This window comes from Artibeus jamaicensis, unplaced genomic scaffold (genome assembly GCF_021234435.1).
Source record: "Artibeus jamaicensis isolate MK-2021 breed Jamaican fruit bat unplaced genomic scaffold, CSHL_Jam_final contig_3126, whole genome shotgun sequence".
NCBI lineage: Eukaryota > Metazoa > Chordata > Mammalia > Chiroptera > Phyllostomidae > Artibeus > Artibeus jamaicensis.
The window spans coordinates 19,335,858-19,358,112 of NW_026521723.1; the positions used below are offsets into that span (position 1 = coordinate 19,335,858).

The 22,255-nt window shown below is 38.5% G+C and overlaps 1 protein-coding gene across 4 annotated transcripts in view; it reads right to left on the reverse strand.

Annotated features, from left to right (window-relative positions):
* Window positions 1–837: 837 nt before the first annotated feature.
* MIX23 (mitochondrial matrix import factor 23) overlaps window positions 838–22,255 on the reverse strand; it is a 31,595-nt gene continuing 10,177 nt past the window's right edge. For 2 of the 4 annotated variants that reach the window (XM_053663131.1, XM_053663132.1), the window contains exons 2-6: window positions 18,957–19,082; window positions 10,436–10,582; window positions 8,803–8,886; window positions 5,668–5,727; window positions 838–1,126 (exon numbers count right to left, since the gene is read on the reverse strand). In XM_053663131.1, coding sequence (XP_053519106.1) covers window positions 1,076–1,126; window positions 5,668–5,727; window positions 8,803–8,886; window positions 10,436–10,582; window positions 18,957–19,082 — 468 coding nt within the window. In that variant the 3' untranslated portion in view covers window positions 838–1,075. Of the gene's footprint in view, window positions 1,127–5,667; window positions 5,728–8,802; window positions 8,887–10,435; window positions 10,583–18,956; window positions 19,111–22,255 lie in introns of all 4 variants that reach the window. The other 2 variants (XM_053663133.1, XM_053663134.1) reach the window with 2 other exon arrangements.

The window sequence follows — 22,255 nt, forward strand, 5'->3', positions numbered from 1 at the left end:
TCAACTGATGCTGAGGTTACCAACAGGAAGATTACCATGGTAGGCCTAAACTAATCATGAAAACCTTATAAAAGCTGTCAATATAGCTTACTGCAGAAAAGGAAGTAATATTTCAAGAATGAAGAGGATTCAATGCACTGTTACTAGTTTGAAGAGGAAGGAGGCATCAAGAAACAAGGGTGATTTCCAACAGCTCAGAGTGGCCCATGACAGACAGCAAGGACCTGGGGACTTCAATCCTAACACAAGGATCTGAATTCAGGCAACAAACTGGGAGTTGGAAAGAGCTTCTTCCCTTAGGGAATCCACCTCAGCTGACATGATTCCAGCCTATGAGACCCCAGGCAGAGAACGTAGTCTAGCCTGCCTGGACTTCTGACCTACAAAACTGTAAGATAATAAAAAGGGGTGAGATTTAAAGCTGCTAAATTGTGTTTTTTTACATAGCAATAGAAACCAATAAAATCATCCTGTGCTAGACAAAGTTTTTTTTTTTTTTCAATGACCAAATCCTGACATGAGATTTTGTTTGTGTTTTACTGACTCATTTGTGTACTATCATGAAGCCCCCCTCTGCTTTTCTGTTTCCTGAACTTGGTTTACTGCTCTCCTTTTCGCTTTCAGGAAATCCAACCTATAATACTGCCCCTTTACTTAACAGCAATAAACCCACAAAAAAATGAAGGGATAAAACCATCAGTGACCAAAAAGGTCCATGTTCAAGCCAATAAATCTGTAAAATCAGAAAGGTGTCTAACACAAAATCGGGTACTAAGTTTGTATTCAATATTCTCTTATAAGAACTGTCTCAACTAGAAAAATAATCAATATACACACTGAGTCAGAAAATTATTTTAATGGTTACAAAACTTTTTTTTACAGAATCAGTATAAAATAGCAGTCAATTTCTCCATAATTATCAGAATTATTTATACGTGAGGTCTTGGCTAAGTGGGGCTGAAATCAACAAAGGTCTCGGACTGTTGGCTCAGAAACCATCCTAGGCAGCCTGCCTTGCTGACGTCTGTCATGCTTAGCTCTTATGAGATGACCTGGTCGTTTTAAAAATATTTGCTCATTCATTCTTTGGAGGCTTGAAGTGAATTCGGCAGCGTTCATTAAACACCTGACATTTAAACAGAAACAAGTCACTGAATTATTCGGTATAAACCAGGCCTGGCACCAGATTAAATTTACATGTTCAGCCTTGACTGGTGTGGATCAGTCAGTTGGCTGTCATCCCACAAAGTGAAAGATCGCTGGCTCAATTCCTAGTCTGGGCACGTGCCTGGGCTGAGGTCAGCCCCTGGTCAGGGTGCATACAACAGGCAACCAACTGATGTTTCTCTCCCTCCCTTCCTCTCTAAAAATAAAAAAATACATTAAAAAAATTTACCATGGCTCAGGAGGACATAATAGTTTCTTTCCCATCACCAGTTTTAGGAAACAGGGATTTTTCTCACCAGTTCAAACTGACTTATGAAGTGCTAAGAGCACAGAAAGCCTTGATATACACTTATAAGGCAATTTTATTATTTTAATCAAATTTAAATTATTTGATTTTATTCAAATAATTCAAGGAAAAAAATCATCGCAGGTAGCTTATTTAGTAACTAACCAACAGTTCAGTTCCATATTCAGGACTTATTTTAGACAGGTAGACAAAGATACCTAAAATAAGTTGAAGGCCCCCCCCTTTTTTGTAACATAAAATTTACTTAGATATCTGTTGTGCTTTTTTAACGAACTACAGAGATGATCCCTAAAAGTATAGTTTTGTTGTGCTTTACTAAATGAGTGCTAGCACCTTCTTACAAGTAGGTATGCTTGAAGGGAGACTATATTTTGTTAAACTGTGCAAATTTACATGTTTTGTTCTATTTACATTGCTACCTAAAAATCTAAACAAATTATACATCAAAAAGGTTAAAAAGAATGTTTTAAAATGTTTTATCACTGTCTTGTCAATACGGGATTATGTTAGCCAAAAATTATGATACAGTCATTCAACAGAATACAATGTAAAAGGCGAAAGATTTATACAATCTGAAGAGAAACCAGAGTAACAACAAAATACAATGTAAACATAAAAGAGAATAAGAAAGCTCTTTATGTTTTGATTTTAAAAGATCTCCAAGATCTGTTAAGGAAAAACACTGTGAAGAGTCCACTTACATTTGTGTGACAAAGAGGGAAGTGAGTGTGCGCGCATATGTAACATTTAAAAAGGTGCCAATATCTGAACGTATACACCATCCTTTCAGAGGGAAGGGAAAAGTGGCTATAACAGAGATGAGAGGTAGAATTTTTATTGTATATCCTTTCATATTCAAAAAATTAAATTATGTATCTAAAATGTGTATTTTAAAAACTATATATATATATACAATCTTTTAAAAATTCTCAGAATTACTGTCAACTTTCATTAACATAAGGAAAAATCATTTTTTAAAAAGATTTATTTATTTTTAGAGAGAGGGGAAGGAAGGGAGAAAGAGAGGGGGAGAAACATCAACATGTGGTTACCTCTCACGAGCCTGGCCTGCAACCTAGGCATGTGCTCCAACCAGGAGTCGAACCAGCGACCCTTTGGTTTGCAGGCCAGCACTCATTCCACTGAGCCACACCAGCCAGGGCAGGGAAAAATCATTTTTAAGGTTAAAAGAGAAAAACCTACTTTGGCTGCTGTTGACTATTACAAAAATAAAAGCAAAATCTACATGGGGAGGTTTTAAAGGTGCTGGTATTACTCACTTCTTAAGCTGTGTGGTAAATACATGAATGCTCATTTTACTCACATCCTTAAGTTCTACATGTTACATGCTCCTTAGCATGTACATCTAACAATTACAAAACAAGTCAAAATTATAGACTCCTTCTGGCCCCTCCATCTTGTAGTTTAGCATATGCCCAGCTCCTAGCCCTGACATTCCCTGAAGTTCCTAATGCTCAGACCAAGGGAGACTCCAGATTACTGGCCTTGACATACTGGTTGGGATGATACGTACAACTCGGGCGAGCTTCTCCAATTCTTTTCCTAAATAACTTCCTAACCACTTTTGCAGGATTACTGCACTCAGCCATTTTCATAATTTTAAAACAAGTGGGAGAGGTCACTTTCTGTGGGGTGGGAGGCTTATATTGTCACTGGGTGAGGACCGGGCCCAGAGTAGGTCTGCCTCAGGCTAGCCAATAGCTCTTGTCCTCAAGCAGGAGAGATCTCACAGCAGGAGTCCAGGTAATTCTGAGTGTTTATTAAAGCTGGGGACGATGAAACAAACGACCTAGGGTAGAAGAAGCAACAGGAGAGGAGAGAGTGTAGGCAAAGCTCTGCTTTGGCTCCCTAGAAACATCATGAAGAAAGAAGTAAGCCAAGGCAGGGCTGCTATTAGCTCACTGGAAAGCCAGAGAGGAAGGAAGCCTTGGAGACAGAACCAGATGAGCTGCCACTGCCCCTTGCTCTCCTGGCTGCAAGTCTCATGGGGACCCTTAGAGTTTGGGAGGACATAAAAAGTTCATGCCAGAAAAGGGACATGGCATGCTCTAGAGCAAGCCTGTGCTGAGCCTTTGTCTCGAGAGTGTTTATTTTTCTTTTGCAGGTGAGAATTTTAGGGGAGGGTTTCAGCAGAATATTTATCAGGTTTCCAGGTGCATTTTTAATATGCTGATGCATTAAAATGAGCAAACAGCAAAGTCTGGGATTATTCTTTGGTCTGTTTTATTGTTTTACTTTTATCTTAGGTCTGTCTGGCTGTAATCAGGTTTTTATAATTTGTTCCCATGATTCTACCCATCCTTGAGCTCAGCTGACAAAAATGGCACTGCTTGGGTCCCTGTTCTCTATCTCCCCGACCAGAGTGATTTACACTATGTACTCTCTGGTTAGGAGGGGGAATATAAAACAATTGCTCTTAAATGTCTTCAATTAGGGAAGATAAGGTCTTACGATTCACTACAACTTACATGCTGTTACAAGCTGGAAGTTTTTCAGATCGTTCTGCCTTGTTTAATTATCTTGTCTCAGTTTCCCCATTCCACTTGCCAAGGAATTTCTCTAGCTTCTTATTACTATCCTGCCTCAATTTCCTTTAAAACTAGTATCAAATCCAAAAATGCTTCGCTCTTCCCACTACAATACATTTTACATACATCAAATTTTGCACTGGGGTTTTCAAACCAGTTATTTATTGTATCCCTGGCCCTGCCAAGTGTAAATATGATCTCTCTGAGGAATTTAAATGGACTAATATTGCCAAAGTCTTTTGAGTAGCAAACGCCTTATCGCACTGATGAAAAGGGCAGGAATAAGAATTCTTGGCGAAGAGGACGGAACAGAGACATGCAGGCTGTTCTCTCCACAGGGCACAGCCATGCCTTTCACCACCCCCGTCACCCAGGCCCAGTTTCCTTGCCTCTTTTTCCTGAGCTCCGAGGGCCCTTCCTTTGCCTGTCACTTGTTCCTTATGCCTGTCTCTTCTGTGCCTCACTTTCTACCTCTGTGACTAAATGAACTTTCTCTTATAGTTTGAAAAATATAATAAAGCAAAAAAATTAATTTATTCATGGCTCTGAAAGTTGGTACATACAAGTTTTTGGGTTCAGTTAACCTCTCACTGGGTCAAGCCAATTCCATTGGTTATTTTCAAAGGATAAAACAAATTTTGCTGTTAATTCTTTCAGAATTAATAAGTTTTGCCTTCCAGAAAAAATAGAGTTTTATTGTTTTTAAAAAAAATTTCCCCTCTTACACTCTATTCTGCCTCCTCATGATTATTTTATCCTCACCCAAGGATATTTTTTCATTTCTTTTAGAAAGAAAGGGATAGGAAGAAACATTGACGTGAGATAGAAAGATCAATTGGTTGCCTCTAATACAGTATTATGCCCCAGACCAGGAATCCAACCCGTGACCTACAAATGTGCTCTGACCGGGAATTGAACCTCTGACCCTTGGTTACTAAAAGATGCTCCAACCAACTGAGCCACACTGGCCAGGGCAAGAGAACTGTATAGTTTTAGAGAGGGGTATGCAGATAATATCTTTTTAGAAAACTAAAGTCAAGATTTAAAAAAAAATTTTTTTGACTACATGTGAGGTCCTGGAATCTTAGTTCCACTCTCTCAATTCCTAATCAGACATATGCAGGTGGTAAAAAGGAGCATGTGAACCTAGGAGCCACAAAAAAGCCCTATTGTTAGATACCAAAGGCTATGTACAAAAATGTTTCAGGATCAGATACTAGAAAACAAGCTACTATGATGAATAGCTAAAGATACAAAAATTTATACAAAGTAACTGGGATCAAAATGGCTAATTTTAACAAATAACCTTGGTGAAGGTTCTGAATGAACCAGAGTAAAAACTCTAAATATCAAATATGCCCATAATTAGTATTAGAAAACATACAGAATGTCTCCAACTCTATTACCATGGCAGGTCATACAATTCTGCCGTAACTGTAAAGCCAATTTTTATAAGATGGCTCTATCTGGATGCTAACCATACCCACCGCACCCCTTTGAAAAAAGTGAAAACCGTCAGCTGCTTGGAAATGAAGGATCTCTGTTCTTCTTAAGAACCCCAGAGCTCCCCTCACTCCTCCTCCCTCGGTCTCCCTTTGCCAGTTCAGTTCTTCTCCTACTGCCCTGAGTGCTAACATTTTATACCTTCCAGCTTCTGTCGTTTACCACTTCTTCAACATTCAGTTCTGACTGCATCCATTTCAACTGCAAGAAAGGAAAAACAAATTTAAGAAAACTGAAATTAAAAAACTAACACCAAACTCCACAATATTTCCCCAACAAAACCAGCCACTGCTTCTGCAATCTCTGTTAACAGTATTACCTAGGCTATGACACACCTAACCCATTCTCCCCATAACTAGTCAATTGTTAAATCTTGTTTCCCATGATTCTCAAGCTTTTCTGCATAGTATAATCACCGTGAGAGCTTTAAAAAATCTCAAATCCCCAGTAGTTCACAGAAGAAATAAAAATGGCCTATAAGCATAAATGGGCATAACCTCTACAAAGGACCATTTGGTAAGATTTAAAAAGATCCATAAATTCACATGTCCTTTAACTCAATAATGCCAGTTATAGTTACTGACCCTGTAACATGGATTTGCAAAGACAGCACAGAGGAAAAAACAAGGGGCAAGGAGATGGCAACCTAATTTGGATTATAAAAAAAGAATCGGGGTGGGGGGGCAGAGAGAAAGGGAGAGGAATATATAAGGCCCAAGTGATCTCGCAAGGCATGAGTTCTTCATACCTTGATCATACAGCTCCAGAGGACTCAGGCAAAAAATGCTAAAGTCTTTCTGGTTTTCTTTATAACTGCCAACCTAATCATAAAAGTAGTCAATTCCATTGCCAGGCTCAGAAGGCAGGGCCCATCATTTTCCTAGTCACTTTCTGGTTAGAGAAACCTGAAAGGAAAAAGCCAGCAATTCTAGGAAAAAGGCTTGAAAGTGTTCAGGAAAATTTGGAGGAAAAAAACATGATCTATAGCTTGAGACAGCTAAGAGGTTAAAACCCAGGATGATTTGCTCAGGCCAAAGTCAAGACCCAGGCCAGGATATTTGGGGACAAAAATGCCAGAAGGCTAGGTAAGATCTGGGCAACCGTGAGTCAGCAAACTAGGCCAAAGAACCTACCAACATGCCCCAGACCAGGAATCCAACCCATGAAACAATCCTGCCAGGATTATAGCCCAGGCAGGAGGTCTGAGGATCGTGCATGTAACACTAATAAGACTGGAACTTGGTACTGATCCAATGGCTCCTTGATTCAGAACTGGTGTCAGAGTATATGGGCCAGGACATAGGACTTAAACTGGAACAGGGGTCAGGGCTGCATTTCTGACGGCTGGAGCTGTGCTGTCAAGGAGCAGCAAGTCTAAAGATGCACACCTACACACACCAAAGCAACTGCAGTTTCAGATTTTAATTAGCTGTACAGACATTATTCAAGTGTCACTGCTGTCAGAGCCTGGACTGTCTGCCAAAGAAGTAACAACTTCAAACAATATGCCACTAAGACAAGTCTCAAACAACGTGCCACTAAGACAAGTCTTCACTACTGATCTGAAATATTTAAAGGGATTTCATGCAGCAATGGATTTAGACCTATCCTATATAGCTTCAGAGGGAACATTAATAAGGAGCAGTAATTACCCATTAAAGGGATGCAGATTTTCACAATACACAAGAAAACCTTTGAACAATTACAAAAAGAGAATGTACTGCCACAGAAGATAATGTGCCCCCAGCCCCCTTAAGTAGTGGTTAAAAGAAAGGTGGAAACCACTGGTCGGGAGAACCCATCTTTGGTGCTGAAAAGGTAGGGAACAGCCGGTGAAGAGGATTAACGTGACAAATATGGAGTCTCAGAGCCCCAAAAAGGATAGGAAAAGAGCTGCTACTTTGTATCAGCCAACAGGCTAGCCCGTTTAATCCTCATTAAAAGTTATTAAGTATCAACTATATTTTACAAATTGAAAATCAGAGTCAGAGCAATTTACAAGGTTACGAAGCCACCAAGTGACAGATGGGATTTATTTCCTTCGAGCTGTCTGCCTTTACAACCCATGTTTTTTTTCTGTCCTTGAACACTGCACATAGTACAGCCAAGTCCTGATAAAACTTCAACTGCACCAACATAATGCTTCCTTTGAGCTGGTTCTTTTTGAAAAGGCTCTGGGTCTAAAACAGCTAAATTTCCTCTCAAAGGCCACTAGTAGGTGACAGCAGTTATATAGTTCCAGCAAGGAATATACTTTTTCTGAGTTAAAAATTCAGGTAAAGAACTGGGGACTTTTAGACTGGCACCTCTGTATATAAATAAAATGTCCACTAACATAATCAAAATTTGATTATCAGTCAGAACTGAATGTAAAAACCCTGACTGACCCAGAGTCAGAAGAGCTGACTCTGGTTAAAGTCCTGTTCGACCACGTACTAGCTTGTGATTCTGAAGGTGTCACTGAGTATCTCTGGGTCTCGGTTCCTCATACAGAAAATGAAGAGGCAGAGCGGGAACCTCTCTTAAGAATCGTCTCTTTCTTTTTTTTTTTTTTTAAAGGTTTTTTTTAAAAAATATTTTATTTATTTATTTTTTGAGAGAGGGGAAGGGAAGGAGAGGGGAAGAGAAACATCAATGTATGGTTGCCTCTCATGCATCCCCTGCTGGGAACTGGCCTGCAACCCAGGCATGTGCCCTGACTGGGAATCCAACCTCGATACTCTGGTTCGCAGGCCCCCCGCTCAATCCACTGAGCTATGCCAGCCAGGGTAAGAATGGTCTCTTTCTAATGCCATAATCTCCACAGCAAACTTAAAGAATAAAAATTAAAATGTCAACTTTCCGTACTTGCTTCAGTACTATTCATGGCTATCCTACAGTCCTCCTATATGATGCCAGGATAGAAAGCTACCTTTCTTTCCTAACTCGCCAAATGGTCTTCCTGGTGATTCTCTCTGGGCCCTAAAAGCACAGGGCAGAACTGGGGGTGGGGCAAAGTGTGTGACAGTCCCAAAACACACACTGGTCTCTCCATTAACAAGAGTCACTTTTTCTTTGTTTGGCCTAACTTACAAATAGTGATTTTTAAGTTTCTGATTTAATAACCCTGCTCTGTAGTTTTGTCAATAATACCTACAAGAGTCCGTTAAAATACAAAATCTAAAAATAACTAGATTTTAACCAGGGTTATGTAAATGACCTCTAGGCCTTCATAAATATTAACAGTAAAGTAAGATGACCATTATAGAGCATAAATTCACTGTCTGAGGAACCCACCACTGCCTGATGGATAAGCAGGCACGAAATAAGGGCTGAAGCTGTGTCATGACCGAAGAGAGCCGCGAAGGCAGTGGAGGACTCCTGTACCAATGAGACATGCTGCATCAGTGGGATGGCTGAGAAAGTGTGCACTTGCTGTCTGCAGCTAAAAGAACAAAGGCTTGAAAGAGATGATAAGTGCTTGGCTACATCTACCAAACAAAGGGTAAACTTTGTAACTGTTCAGTATGAAAAACAGGATTCCATCCCACAGTGGATTTTCACTTACCAGACACGCAAGGATCAGTAAATCACCTATTATGGCATCTTGAAATACAGAAATGACTTTGATAATTGCACAGTGATCATAAAAAAAAAAAAGCTCGTGTTTAGGAAATAACCAACAAAAGCAGGGCCAAAGGGGTACAATATACCCAGGACACTCTAAAAATGGCTCAGGAAAAAAAGTGCGCATGTAGGTGGTGGAAGGAAAAGGAAGACTGGGAAAGAGTGAGGAAAGGATAGAGGAAAAAGGCAGGCTAACGAGAATAAACTGTAAAGCAGGTGAGGCAAAATGTAAACAAATAGGTGAATATAAGTGAAGAGTACATGGGAGTTCCTAGTACTATTCTTACAACTTTGCTGTAAGTTTGAAATTATATCAAAATAAAGTTACCCCTTAAGCAAACCTCAAGAGACAACAATGCATTCCATGTAATAAAATACGGTACACAAACATTTTAACTGTTTTCTTGACATGTCATAATCAAAGGCCATAAAAAAGCATTCTGCTTCATTAACTGTACTCTGAGGTCCACACCCTACCTACATTACGGCTGACTGACAGATATGGCTTCCTCTGACATAGCACTCTGTGGACACCTGCTGTTTAATTTAAAGCGAAAGCTGTAGAAATGGGAGACGAAATGGAAACAAAGTCATGTCCAACAAGAGCCAAAGACCCATAGCAACTTCTCCCCAGTAGAGAGAGAAATTATAATCAGGTTCTAATGTATCTAGGTATATTAACAATTGTACTGTATTTTTACAGATGAAGAGCATAATGTCCTAAAGTTAATTATGTATATTACATCTCAGCAGATAAAACCAGAGGTACATATTTTCAAAATGTAAATACATTTAAGAGATGTTTCTTCTCAGGTCAAGCCTCAAAAGACATGGATACAGATGTGACTTCCCTAGATTTTCTGATGTGGTATTGGCCTGAATTAATCCTTTCACCTTTAACAGCAGAATACATAAAAGAATGAAAATAAAGTATGATTGCACTGCATATGTTTATGAAAGTCACATTAACTTGACAATTTATCATTAGATACTTCCAAATGTAATAAAATAAAGTCCATTAAAAATAAAGTTTTAGGGGGTGGAAATGGGAGGGAGGTGGGGAGCAAGGGGCGGGGGAGGCTGGGATGGGAAAAATAGACAAAAAAACTGTACTTGAAAAATAACTAAATAAAATTAATTTTAAAAAATAAATAAATAAAAATAAAGTTTTAGTTTCCTGGTCATTTAAAAAAAAGTAATGATCATATCTTACTCTAAATTTTTCATAATAAAAACTGTTTTTATTTTGAAGAATAAGTTTGGAAAAACTTTGCCTCAGAAATGTAAGCCTTACTCAACTTACCTTTGTCTGTTCTTTTCTAAGTTGCTTTAATAACGTTAAATCATCCAAATTCTTTTCTCTCTCTTCTCGTAGATGTTTTACTACTGATGAAGTCTGAGCTATACAATTTTTTATGAATCTGTCCCTACTGGCATGAGCTTCCATCAACTGAAAGAACAAAGGAGCAAAAAGAGAAAAATCATACCAATTTATTACATTTTAGTTTTTTTTAACCCTTATTTTTACAGTATAGAAATGTATGCTTTCCAAAACAAGTTTTAAAAAATTAAATCTCCAGGAGAGGGCTGTGCTCATCAGCTAACCCACCTAAAGAAGGACGGAAGGAAGCAGCTCTGCCAGTGGCCGGGGCTGTCTTCTTCCTCAGCGAGCTCCCGGGGCTTCCTGCTCCCACATAAGGGATGCTCACACTGGGCCTATCACCTCGTTCTCTTTTTCCCTGCCATCCCCTTCTCTCTTCATTATTTCATCCATGTGTTCCCCAACCCTACACCCACTCTCACACATCTTCTCGGCCACTTTTTATTGGTATTCTTCCTCTCTTCTTTGGTTCTCTCATGCTTTCTATGGCCTCATGTTGTCACAAAGTGCAAGAAATTATAAAGTAAGTGATGTAGAGAAACCCTTAGTTATACAAGAAAAACAGAGAAAGTTACATTTACCTATGTAAGACAGAGCCCTTTTTAAGATTTTAAAGTTAAGTATTAATAAAGCCAAATTATGTATAAAATAGAGTACTGATTCCATCAATTGTGTGTGCTGATTGAAAGAACATCTGACAGAGCAATTCTTTGCAAACCTTCATGTCAGTGTAGCAAATCCAATACAACAATTCAAGCCCATTTTCTGCCTTGATTCCAGTAGTACAATAGCCAAGTATCAAACACTCCTGTGATCATAGCCGAATTATGATGATATCCCCCAAATTTGGGGGACAGAAAAGCAAACATGAAAATGATATGTAATCACCATTATAATGGTACATAAATAACAGTGGTTCACCTCCAACTAAAATGCGTTAACTTGTTCCATGTAATTATATTTTTTCTTCCCTTTGAAGAGAGAATAATCTAATGCAATAGTTATAGCCGGATAACCTAACCATTTTATATACACATATGTCCATGTGTGCATGTTGTGTGTGTGCCTAGACAGATAAAATACAGAACTTAACCATTCTATAAGCATTCTTCATACGCTACTAGAGTACATTTCTTAAATGATCTTATTAGGACCCCACAGTTGAGAATGATGTCTAATGTTCACCAGGAAACAGTAAGTCTTTGCATTTCTAGAGTGCAGTACTAAAAGTGCATTAATTATAAATCATACCCATGGAAAGAGAAGAAAAGTAAAAGTAAAATGCCTAAAAGACATTAATCCCACCTACAGTAAATTTCTCTAATGTGCTCATATTTTTCATTGTACATATGATTCCCAAGGAAAGTTTCAAGGCCCATAGTTTATTGGCTAACACGCTACTTCTTTACTTGTTTACTCCTTCAGGTATAATTACAGGATATTAAAGGAACTACTGAGGATAGGGAACTACTCTTCCCAAAAGAGAATAAAAAGAGAGGTGAAGTAAGGAACTTCTGGTCAAGATGGAGGTGTAGGTAGACACACTATACCTCCTCGCACAACCAAAAGGACAACAACAATTTAAAAACAAAAAACCCCAGAAGCAACAGAAAATCCAACTGTATAGAAGTCCAATAACCAAGGAGTTAAAGAAGAAACATTTGTGAGGACCAGTAGGAGGAGCAGAGTAGGGCAGCCAGGGTAGAGAGGACTTGCAGCAAAGTGGCAGCTGACAGGCCAGGGTGTGCAAGGTGGAGGCTGGCCATCCCAGTGAGGTGGTGGATTGTGGAGCGGGATGCGGTGCACAAGGCAGCTGGAGGATGGAGTGGTCCCACATTTGAGCACAGATAAACCCGGCAAAACCGGGGAGCAAGACAGACCGCACAACCCAAGGTCCCAACGCAGGAAAATAAAGCCTCAATCCCTATAGGGGTTGAGGTGTCTGGGAGAAACTCCCAGCCTCACAGGAGAGGTGTTGGAGAGACCCACAGGGTCCTAGAACGTACACAAGCCCACCCACCCAGGGAATCAGCACCAGAAGGACCCAATTTGCTTGTGGGAAGCAGGGGAAGTGACTGAAATCTGGCAGAGAGCAGAGCAAGTCCTACTGTTCCCTCTTGGACCCCTCCCTGACAGACAGCATCACAACTCAGTGATGTGGGTTACCCTGTAATGGTGAACACTGACGGCCCAACCTCTCACTACGTAACAGGCACATCAAGACCAAAAAAAAAATGCCCAAATGAAAGAACAGATCAACAGATCAAAGCTCCACAGCAAATACAACTAAGCAATGAACAGATAGCCAACCTATCAGATGCATAGTTCAAAATACTGGTGATCAGAATGCTCACAGAACTGGTTGAATTTGTGTCACAAATTAGATGAAAAAATGAAGGCTACACTAAGTGAAATAAAGGAAAATGTACAGGGCACCAATAGTGATGGGAAGGAAACTGGGACTCAAATCAATGGAGTGGACCAGAAGAAGAAAGAAACAAACAGAAAAGAATGAAGAAACAAGAATTCAAAAAAAAATGAGGAGAGGCTTAGGAACCTCCAGGAGATCTTTCAACATTACAACATCTGAATTATAGGGGTACCAGAAGGAGAAGAGGAATAGCAACAAGTGAAGTTATTTGGACAAAAAATAAAGGAGAACTTCCCCAATCTGGCAAAGGAAATAGGCTTCCGGGAAGTCCAGGAAGCTCAGAGAGACCCAAAGAAATTGAACCCAAGGAGAAACACACCAGGACACATCATAATTACATTACCCAAAATTAAGGAGAGCATCCTAGAATCAGCAAGAGAAAAGGAGGTAGTTATCTACAAAGGAGTACCCATCAAATTGTCAGCTGATTTCTCAAAAGAGGCCTTACAGGCAAGAGGGGGCTGGAAAGAAGTATTCCAAGTCATGAAAGGCAAGGACCTACACCCAAGATTGCTCTATCCAGCTATTATTTAGAATTGAAGGGCAGATAAAGTGCTTCTCAGATAAGGTCAAGTTAAAGGAGTTCATTATCATCAAGCCCTTATATGAAATGTTAAAGGGACTCATCTAAGAAAAAGATGATCAAAACTATGAATGGTAAAATGACAACAAACTCAGTTATTAACAACCACACCTAAAACAAAAACAAAGCAAACAACTAGAACAGAATCACAGAAATGGAGATCACATGGAGGGTTATCAACAGGGGAGTGGGAGGAGGAAAGAGGGGGGGAAGGTACAGAGCATAAATAGCATAAAATAGAATAGGTACAAAATAGACAGGGGGATAGTAAGAATAATATAGGAAATGTAGAAGTCAAATAACTTATATCTGTACATGGGGGTTCAATTCCATGGGTTGTACCCATGGACATGAACTAAAGGGGAGAAATGTGGGTGGGGGGGTGTGCAGGGTAGGGGGAGTAGGGGAGTAAATGGGACAACTGTAATAGCATAATCAATAAAAAATATATATATAAAAAAGAAGTGAAGTAAGTTGCCCATGGTGACATAGATTTGAGTTCAGGTATTCTGAAGCCTAAACCCGCAGACTCAAACCCTAGGCTCTATTTATGGTCTTGCTTAACTCCTGTGGCTCATACCGTGTTTTATGGGTTAACTGAAAGGGAAGGATAACAGGACTGGGGAGAAAACAGATATTTATTGTGTACTGACCAGGTACTTCACATATATTAACTTCTTTTGCTTCACGTGTATGAACTCCCAACAACTCTGTAAGATCACTGTGGCAATGAACTAAGAGCTTGTTATTCACCACCTGATTAGAAAGTTTTCGGTTGTTAAGGGTCAAGATTAATCTTTTAGGCCAGTGTATAAGATAACATCACAAAGAAGCCAATGTTGTTTATTTAAGTGTTCATTAACTAAATAAATCTTTAATTTTGCCTTAAAAAAAAAGAGAATAAAAAAGAAGAACCATCCTCAGAGTTAGGAAGCTCTCCCTGTTGTTGTGTAAGACTGGCAAAATAATTAGCATTTCCAGGCTTCAGTTTCCCCTTTTGTAAAATTATGGATTATGAGAAAATAATCACTAATACCTCTTCTACCTCTAATATTTAGGGGCAATACAACTCAATCCACCGCTAAGATATCAGCTGCTATTTAATCGCTTTGATACCTTGTCTAGCCCCTCAGTACTAGAACCAACTAGCAGCATGTAACAAAACAATTTCATTTTTCTATCTGCATTTTGGTTTATTATTTTTAAAAGTAGTTTTTTATGTTTATTTTAATATTTTTAAATTATATTTTTCAATTACAGTTGACATTTTTCTATCTTCACTTTAAAATCAAATTCGAATGTTGTACATTTTCCTTTCGTTCTCTCTCATCACGAAGTCTCCTCCGGTTAGGCTTTCCTCCACTACCCCCCTGTTAACTTGCCCCCTTCCTGTGGATACACTTCTAGCTGCAGCCCACCCTCATACCCTCACCTGCTCATTTCTCCTTCAAATTGGTCCCTTGGAAACCTATGCGATGTGAAGAGAAACTACTGGGCAAAGCGTCTTTTACTCTGTATTATCAATTATTTTAATCTGGTATTCATGACCATCCTGCAGTAAAATTCAGAATTAAGAGCCATGTAAAAGAGGAACATGCATGGACTTTTTGTATATCTATGTCAAAGGAATAAGAAGGCATGATAATAGCTAGTAATAGATTATGTGACAGGAGCCTACCAGAGAAAAATAAAGCAATAAACCAGGCTTAGCTCATTAGTAATTCAGATGCTAGAGGATCTGGTCACATGAGACCTATTTCATATATACATGAAGTGCTTATTAAAGGAAACAAGGTAACACTTATTAATAAGAAACTCGATAAAAGGCAAGGAAGGCCCTTGGCTATAGGAGGAAAACACTGAGCAATAGGCATATCATAACCACACCTCCTTTGATTTGGGGTAAGTAATTTTGAAACAAAAACATGGGGGTGAGGTAGGAGAATGATTTCAAACTAGTCTAAAGGGGGTTTATCTAGGACTTGCCACAGTTTTATTTTACCCAAACTTTGAAAACTTCTTTCAGTATAAAATTTCACGTCTTTTAATCATTATTTTAAAACAACATTTTCCTCTTTAAGGGAAATATAATACCAACGGTTTTCTTAATTATAGTTTTTCTGGTATTTTTCTTTCTAAAACAAGGGTTGATTCTAAATAAATTCTACATTAAATTTTAATTTCCCAAACATAGTTTATTTTTTAAAACTTGACAATGACCCTTGATTTAATTATCATTAAAATCAAACAAAAATTAGTTTCTGTCATAGCATTTTTTTTGTTTTAAATTTTCTAGAACTTCTGACAAAATGATGCAAGGAGGAAGCATACCATTTAAGTATATATTTCAAAAGTTCATTGTATTAAAGGGATATTTTTAAGAATAAATCCATCACTATGACACCAAAATAGTTTTGCATTTGTAAAGCAGTATTCCAAATTCACAGACTTTATATTGCTCAGGATTGATTTTTATGTTTACCTTGAAAACAAATACAGCTAGAAAAATTTCATAGATTGAAAGGAATATGCTCTAATATAGAGATCTCATTAAAATTATTTTACTTTTACCAAGAGTATACTTCTAAGACTTGGAATTACTAAAACGAGTGCTTCATAAGAGCCTTGCTGTTCATCTCCTATGAAAAAGCATTACCATTAGAGTATAAATACTCCTTTACTGGCTACAGAAGAAAAGGTTAGAGACTAACGTAAGTCAAGGTGACTATAAGCAGCTTAGAATTTCAGAGTTCCACTTCTTAACTGAGACATATTTGAGGGAACTCAGTGGTACTTTATTAGCTCAGGCACTGCGCTGCAAACTACTTGGCAGGGATAAAGCAATAAACCAGGCTTAGCTCATTAGTAATTCAGATGCTAGAGGATCTGGTCACATACAAAAAGCCTGGTAAGCACGAAACTACTTGATAAACAATCCTTTGTATGATGTTCATGTTGTTGGATCCCTCAAGGATGCCAGCAGAGAAAGACAGACACATACAACGGGGGACCCCAACACACACAAAAAGGAATTATCTTGTAGTACAGGCTTCCCCCGCTAGGTGAGTGTTCTAGGAACCGATCTGTATCAGTGTACTAGCTGGTGGTGTAAGAGGCTGCCCTGGCTTCAGTGATTTTTTTGAAAGCTCTCTTTGAAGACTCTTTCAACATGTTTGCCCATTTCATGATGGCTGATTTACAAGCGCACCCACCCACCTTGCTGAGTATTCAGCAGTTTTTGACCCAAAACAGCAAGACCCCCCCTTCTTATTCAACCAGTCTAGCCCCACACTACTTTTTTGTTTTCCCCGGATGAAAAGTCCTCAAAGGGAAATGTTTTGCCAACATGGAGGAGATGAAACAAAAACAGCAGAAGCATTAAAAGCCATCAAAATCAACAATTTCAAAAAATGTTTGGTGCAGTGGAAAAAACATGCGGATGGGTGTATTGCATCAATTGGAGAGTACTTTGAAGGTGACTGAAGTTTAAACATGTAAGAATAAATACACAATTTTTCATAAATAAACTCTGATGTTTGGGATGTCCCCCCTCGTACATAAGAATATCCAAAACAGAAAGGTTTCAAATTTAGTATGCAAGTTTATCCTGGTTCAAATAAGGACAGGAAATAATATAGCAATAACTAAATAGAAGCATCAAGAATTCCTTTATAAAACATTTAGTACAGTACGTACTTTATTATGAACTCATTTTTTAAAAATTTTTATTTATTTATCTTTAGAGGGGAAGGAGAGAGAGAGAGAAACATCAATGTATGGTTGCCTCTAGTGCATCCCCTGCAGGGAACCGGCCTGCAGGGAACCTGCCTGCAACCCAGGCATGTGCCCTGACTGGGAATCAAACCGCAATCTTCTGGTTCACAGGCCCGTGCTCAATCCACTGAGCTACACCAGCCAGGGCTTATTATGAACTCATTTAATGTTCTGAACAACCCTATGAATGAGGTGTTATGATGATGCTATAATATAAAAAGGAGGCTGAGGCAGAGGTTCTATAACATGGTCAAGGAAATCGACCTAGGAAGCAGCAGGGATGAGATATAATCTAGATCTGGAATCCATGTGGTTAAATCATTATAATGCAAACCCCTAAGTTAATAAAAAGACTGAAAACAACTAAATAGATTATAAAGCTTATATGTGCTGAGAGGGGGCATCCTAAAGTGATCATAAATTTCCAGTTCCTCAGATAGAACTACCGAAAGAAACAAGAGAATAGTCAAACAACCTCGTAATAAAGCAGGACGAGGCCATGTGCTCCCTACTTCCAACACTGGATTCTACTCATTAAAGGCCACAAGCCTGTGATCTTCTCAAGACACTAAAATTACCAATCACTCAGTAAAATGACATACTTTCCATATGAAAGAAAAACAAAAAATAGCAGCAGTTAATAGTTTGAATTTAACTGACATCAATAAGCTCATCCAAAATTGATTTTTTTTCATAATTGAGAAACGGACTACAGGTTTTAAGTAACACCTTCTTTATAAGGCACTGAATCCAAATAGTAACCTTGCAGTAGAGCCTAAAAAGCAAATAGCATTTGACTTTAGCTTCCAAGTTAAAGGAAAGATGTAAGGAACTATAAAAAATACTTAGTTATGTCATTATTTGCTTCTGATTTAAGAAATTAAAGAGAGGAATAAAGGGAATCTTTAAGAGTCAACGAAAAAAACATATACTTGAGAAACCAAAGTCTCAGGAAGAGACAATTTATCTGTGACTCTCCTCTCCCAACTGCCAAATGCTTCTATCCCCCTTCCTGATGAGTGTGGGGGAAAAAGACGGAAGGCATGAAGGGTTTTCTTACACCAGCTCTCTGGCTTTTTAGAATTGTTTCATTCAAAGCCCATGCTCTACACCCATTGTCTTGCTCGACTGTTTGCATCTTCTCCTTCATTCCTTTGTGCATAAGTTAAAGGCTTCCCAACAGGGGGCCAAACCCTCCCCCCCATTCCTTAGAACCATTCCTTCACAGACTTGTGCATACTGCCACACATTTCCTCAATCTGTAGAAATTAGATCGAAACTTTTAGTTATCTGACCACTTCCCCACTAATGAACATTTAGGTTGTTTCCAATTATAATTACCATTTAGGCCATTCAGACTAAGCCTGCAGTCCAGGTTCTGTTCCTATTAGCCTTTAATCTTCCATTAGTAATTTAAAGATCTTTTCTAGATTTCAATCTAGAAATGAAACAGCATGTAGAAGGCTCATAATTTCGACTAAAAAAAACACAGACAAACTTCAGGTCTAAACCCCTCAGGTGTGGGCAAGAAAAAACATGAAAGTGTCATTCTTTTATCCATAGTTTAACTATACATTTATCAAATGAGTTATTATTTTGCCTGCAAAGAAAGACATAAAAGCAGCACCAAAAAAAGACTCAAAAGATATACTTACAGAGTCATAAAGCTGTTTACAGGTTTGGCTGGCATCAATTTTCCCTGCAAAGGAAGCTGTTGGAACCGTAGTGTTTAATTCATGTACTATTCTGTCATCAATCGTCCTCATCACCTTGAGTAATTCCTATACATATTCAAAACAAAAGAATAACCTGAATGGAAAATGAAGTGATAGAAAATAGCATTTAAACAACAAAAAAATTAAGTTCTTGGATATATTATAACCCTGTACATTAGGAGTGGGGAAACCATTGCAAATACAATGCAACCACAGGAAAATCTTCATTATAAGAATTATGTAGTAGTAATCCTAATAATGGGATCATCTTAAGAGTAAAGATCATTCTATTCACTTTTAAACCCACAGTACTCAGTCAGCGGTGTGTGCTAGTCCCATTTCCAGTACACAGACCATAGTTCTAATGAGCTCAATTACTGCAGCATAACTGCTGATTCCATTTCCTCTCTATCATTCTAAAATGTGGCGCTAGGTAGAAAACAGCATGTAGAAAGCTCATCATTTTGACTAATTTGTAAAGATAACACAAGAAACTATCAGTAATGGTTAACTTGCAGAAATTAATCTATACCCTTTTAGGCTAAGTTAAATATATCCATTTAGACTTTTCATTTTTTACTACAGCTGTGTATAATTTTTGTAACAAAAATAAGTAAAACCAAATATGCTGCTAGAGAAAGAGTCAAACCTCTTTACAGCTTTCTTGCTTACAGAACAAGAATCAGTTTCACCTTCCTTAATAACCATAGCTCCACCCCTCCCCCAAAAGGCTCCGATTCTCAAACTTCTCAAACTAACCAAAAGAAAAATGGTAACAAAAGGGAAGAAGACTTCGACTCTGGAGAACAGGCCTACCCAGCACACACAGTCCTCCTCCCCACCTTCTGTCACTAGAAAAGCTGGGCTTCGGCTACTAGAAGAGGTACAGTATGCCTTTCTCTTTCTTTTAAAGAACAAATGTGATCTCTGCAAAATCATCAAGTAGTAATAGCAACAGACTTATTACTGAAAATATCCAAGTTCACATTCAATATTAATGTGTATGAAAAGCAACTTGCTTGATCCCACTTCCCTCCGCATAACATCCTATTTCTTTCCTTTGCCGACTTAAATCCATATCTGAAACAAGCTCCTTTTTCTTTCTTCATCCATTTGTTAAAATAAAAACTTTTACTACCATTAAGGCATTACACATTTCAGAAAAATTAAAAAATTATAAAGAAAATAAAAATCATTCACAGTTAACCATTACCAATGTTTCTGTCCCTTTAGTTTTTCTATAAATTTCTATAAATGTTTTTATAAAATTAAGGTACTATGTAACATTTCAAAGTCCAGCTTTATGACATTACACCATAAGCATTCTGCCCTTATTAAAAACACACTGAAGACATTTTTAATAGTTGCATTCATATTCTATTCTGTGGCAGCACCACAGCTTATCCACTTCCCCATTAGTGAACATTTAAGTGGTTTCCAATCATATTACCCACTTAGGCCACCCAGACTAAGCCTGCAGTCCAGGTTGTGTCCCTCTCAGTCTTTAATCTTTCATTAGTAATTTAAAGATGTTCACTAGATTTCAAGCTAGAAATAAAACAGCTTATAGAAGGCTCATATTTCAATTAATAAAACATGGGCAAATATCAGGTTCAAAACCAACTTCACTGTCTTATCATCTTGTACCTTTCTATTTTTGATCTTCTTGTATCTATTTTAGGCAATAGCACCATCATTCTCTGTATACTTGAATTCTTAGAGGAGTTCACCTCAACATATTCACTAAGCAACTTTAAATAATGTTTTATGTACACTGGAGGATATATCATCTCAGTAAGTGGCAAGTTCCAAACAAATGATGGTTAGCACTATTTAGATTGTCAAAAAATAGCTAAGTAGTAAACAGGGACCTACCTTGCCAACTTTACCTTCTACAATTTTACTATTAAGAAAAAATAGCCCCGGATGGTGTAGCTCAGTGGATTGAGCGCGGGCCTGCGAAACAGAGGATCGAGATTCCATTCCCAGTCAGGGCACATGCCTGGGTTGCAGGCCAGTCCCCAGCAGGGGACTCACGAGAGGCAACCATACACTGATGTTTCTCTCCCCCTCTCCTTCCCTTTCCCTCTAAAGATAAAATAAATGAAATCTTAAAAAAAAAGAAAGAAAACCGAACTGATCTTCTTAGGCTAATGTTTAAGTTACACCTTTTAGATAAAGCTTTCCTTGATTGAGAGGCCTCGACAATTTTTCTTTATCCTCACTGCAGGACATTTTTTTTATTGCTATTAGAGAGAGAGGAAGACAGAAACATCAACGTGCAAGGGGAACATGATCAGCTGGCTCCTGTATGTGCCCACCAGGGACTGATCCTGCAACACAGGTGTCTATGTGTCCTCACACGGAATCAAACCCGAAACGGTTTCGGTTACAGGACAACACTCCAACCAACTGAGCCACACCGGCCAGAGCTCTTTCTTTTCTATTTATTTATTTTTTTACCCTCACTGGAGGACATTTTTTTCATTGCTTTTAGAGAGAGGGAGAGAAACATGGATGTGAGAGAGAAACATCTATCAGTGGCCTTCTAGTATGCACCCCAACTAGGGACCGAACTTGCAACTGAGGTAGAATTGAACATGTGACCCTTCAATCTACAGGAAGATGCTCCAACCAACTGAGCCACAGCAGCCAGGACGGGCTGTCGCACCATTCTGAACACCAGGACCACTGTGGTTAATAAAACGGAAAAGCTTTTTGCTCTTATGGAACAAAATTCTCGGAAGAGACAGACAATAAATAAGTACACCTATAAGCAAGGTAATTTCAGTATGGTAGTTCCCATCGATAATCCCTCTTATCGATGGGGGATCCATTCCAAGACCCCCCCAGTAGATGCTCGAAACCATGAATAGTACTGAATCCTATATATTCTGTTTTTCCTTAATACATACATACCTTTTCTTTTAAAGGAAGTACTTTACAGCTTCTCTGACATATCCGAACTGCCAGCACTGCTACTCTTATGCTCTTGGGACATTATTAAGAGTTACTTGAATATAAGCACTGTATTATCAAGGCAGTAGATCTGAAGGCCAAAGCAGCTACTAAGTGACTAACAGGCAGGCAGCAAAGGGGTGATTCATTCATTGATTCACACCTTGGATAGGATGGAGCAGGCTACTCAGAAAGGTGTGCAATTTAAAACTTATGAACTATTTCTTTCTGGACTTGCCCATTTACTATTTTTGGACCACAGATGACTGCAATTAACTAAA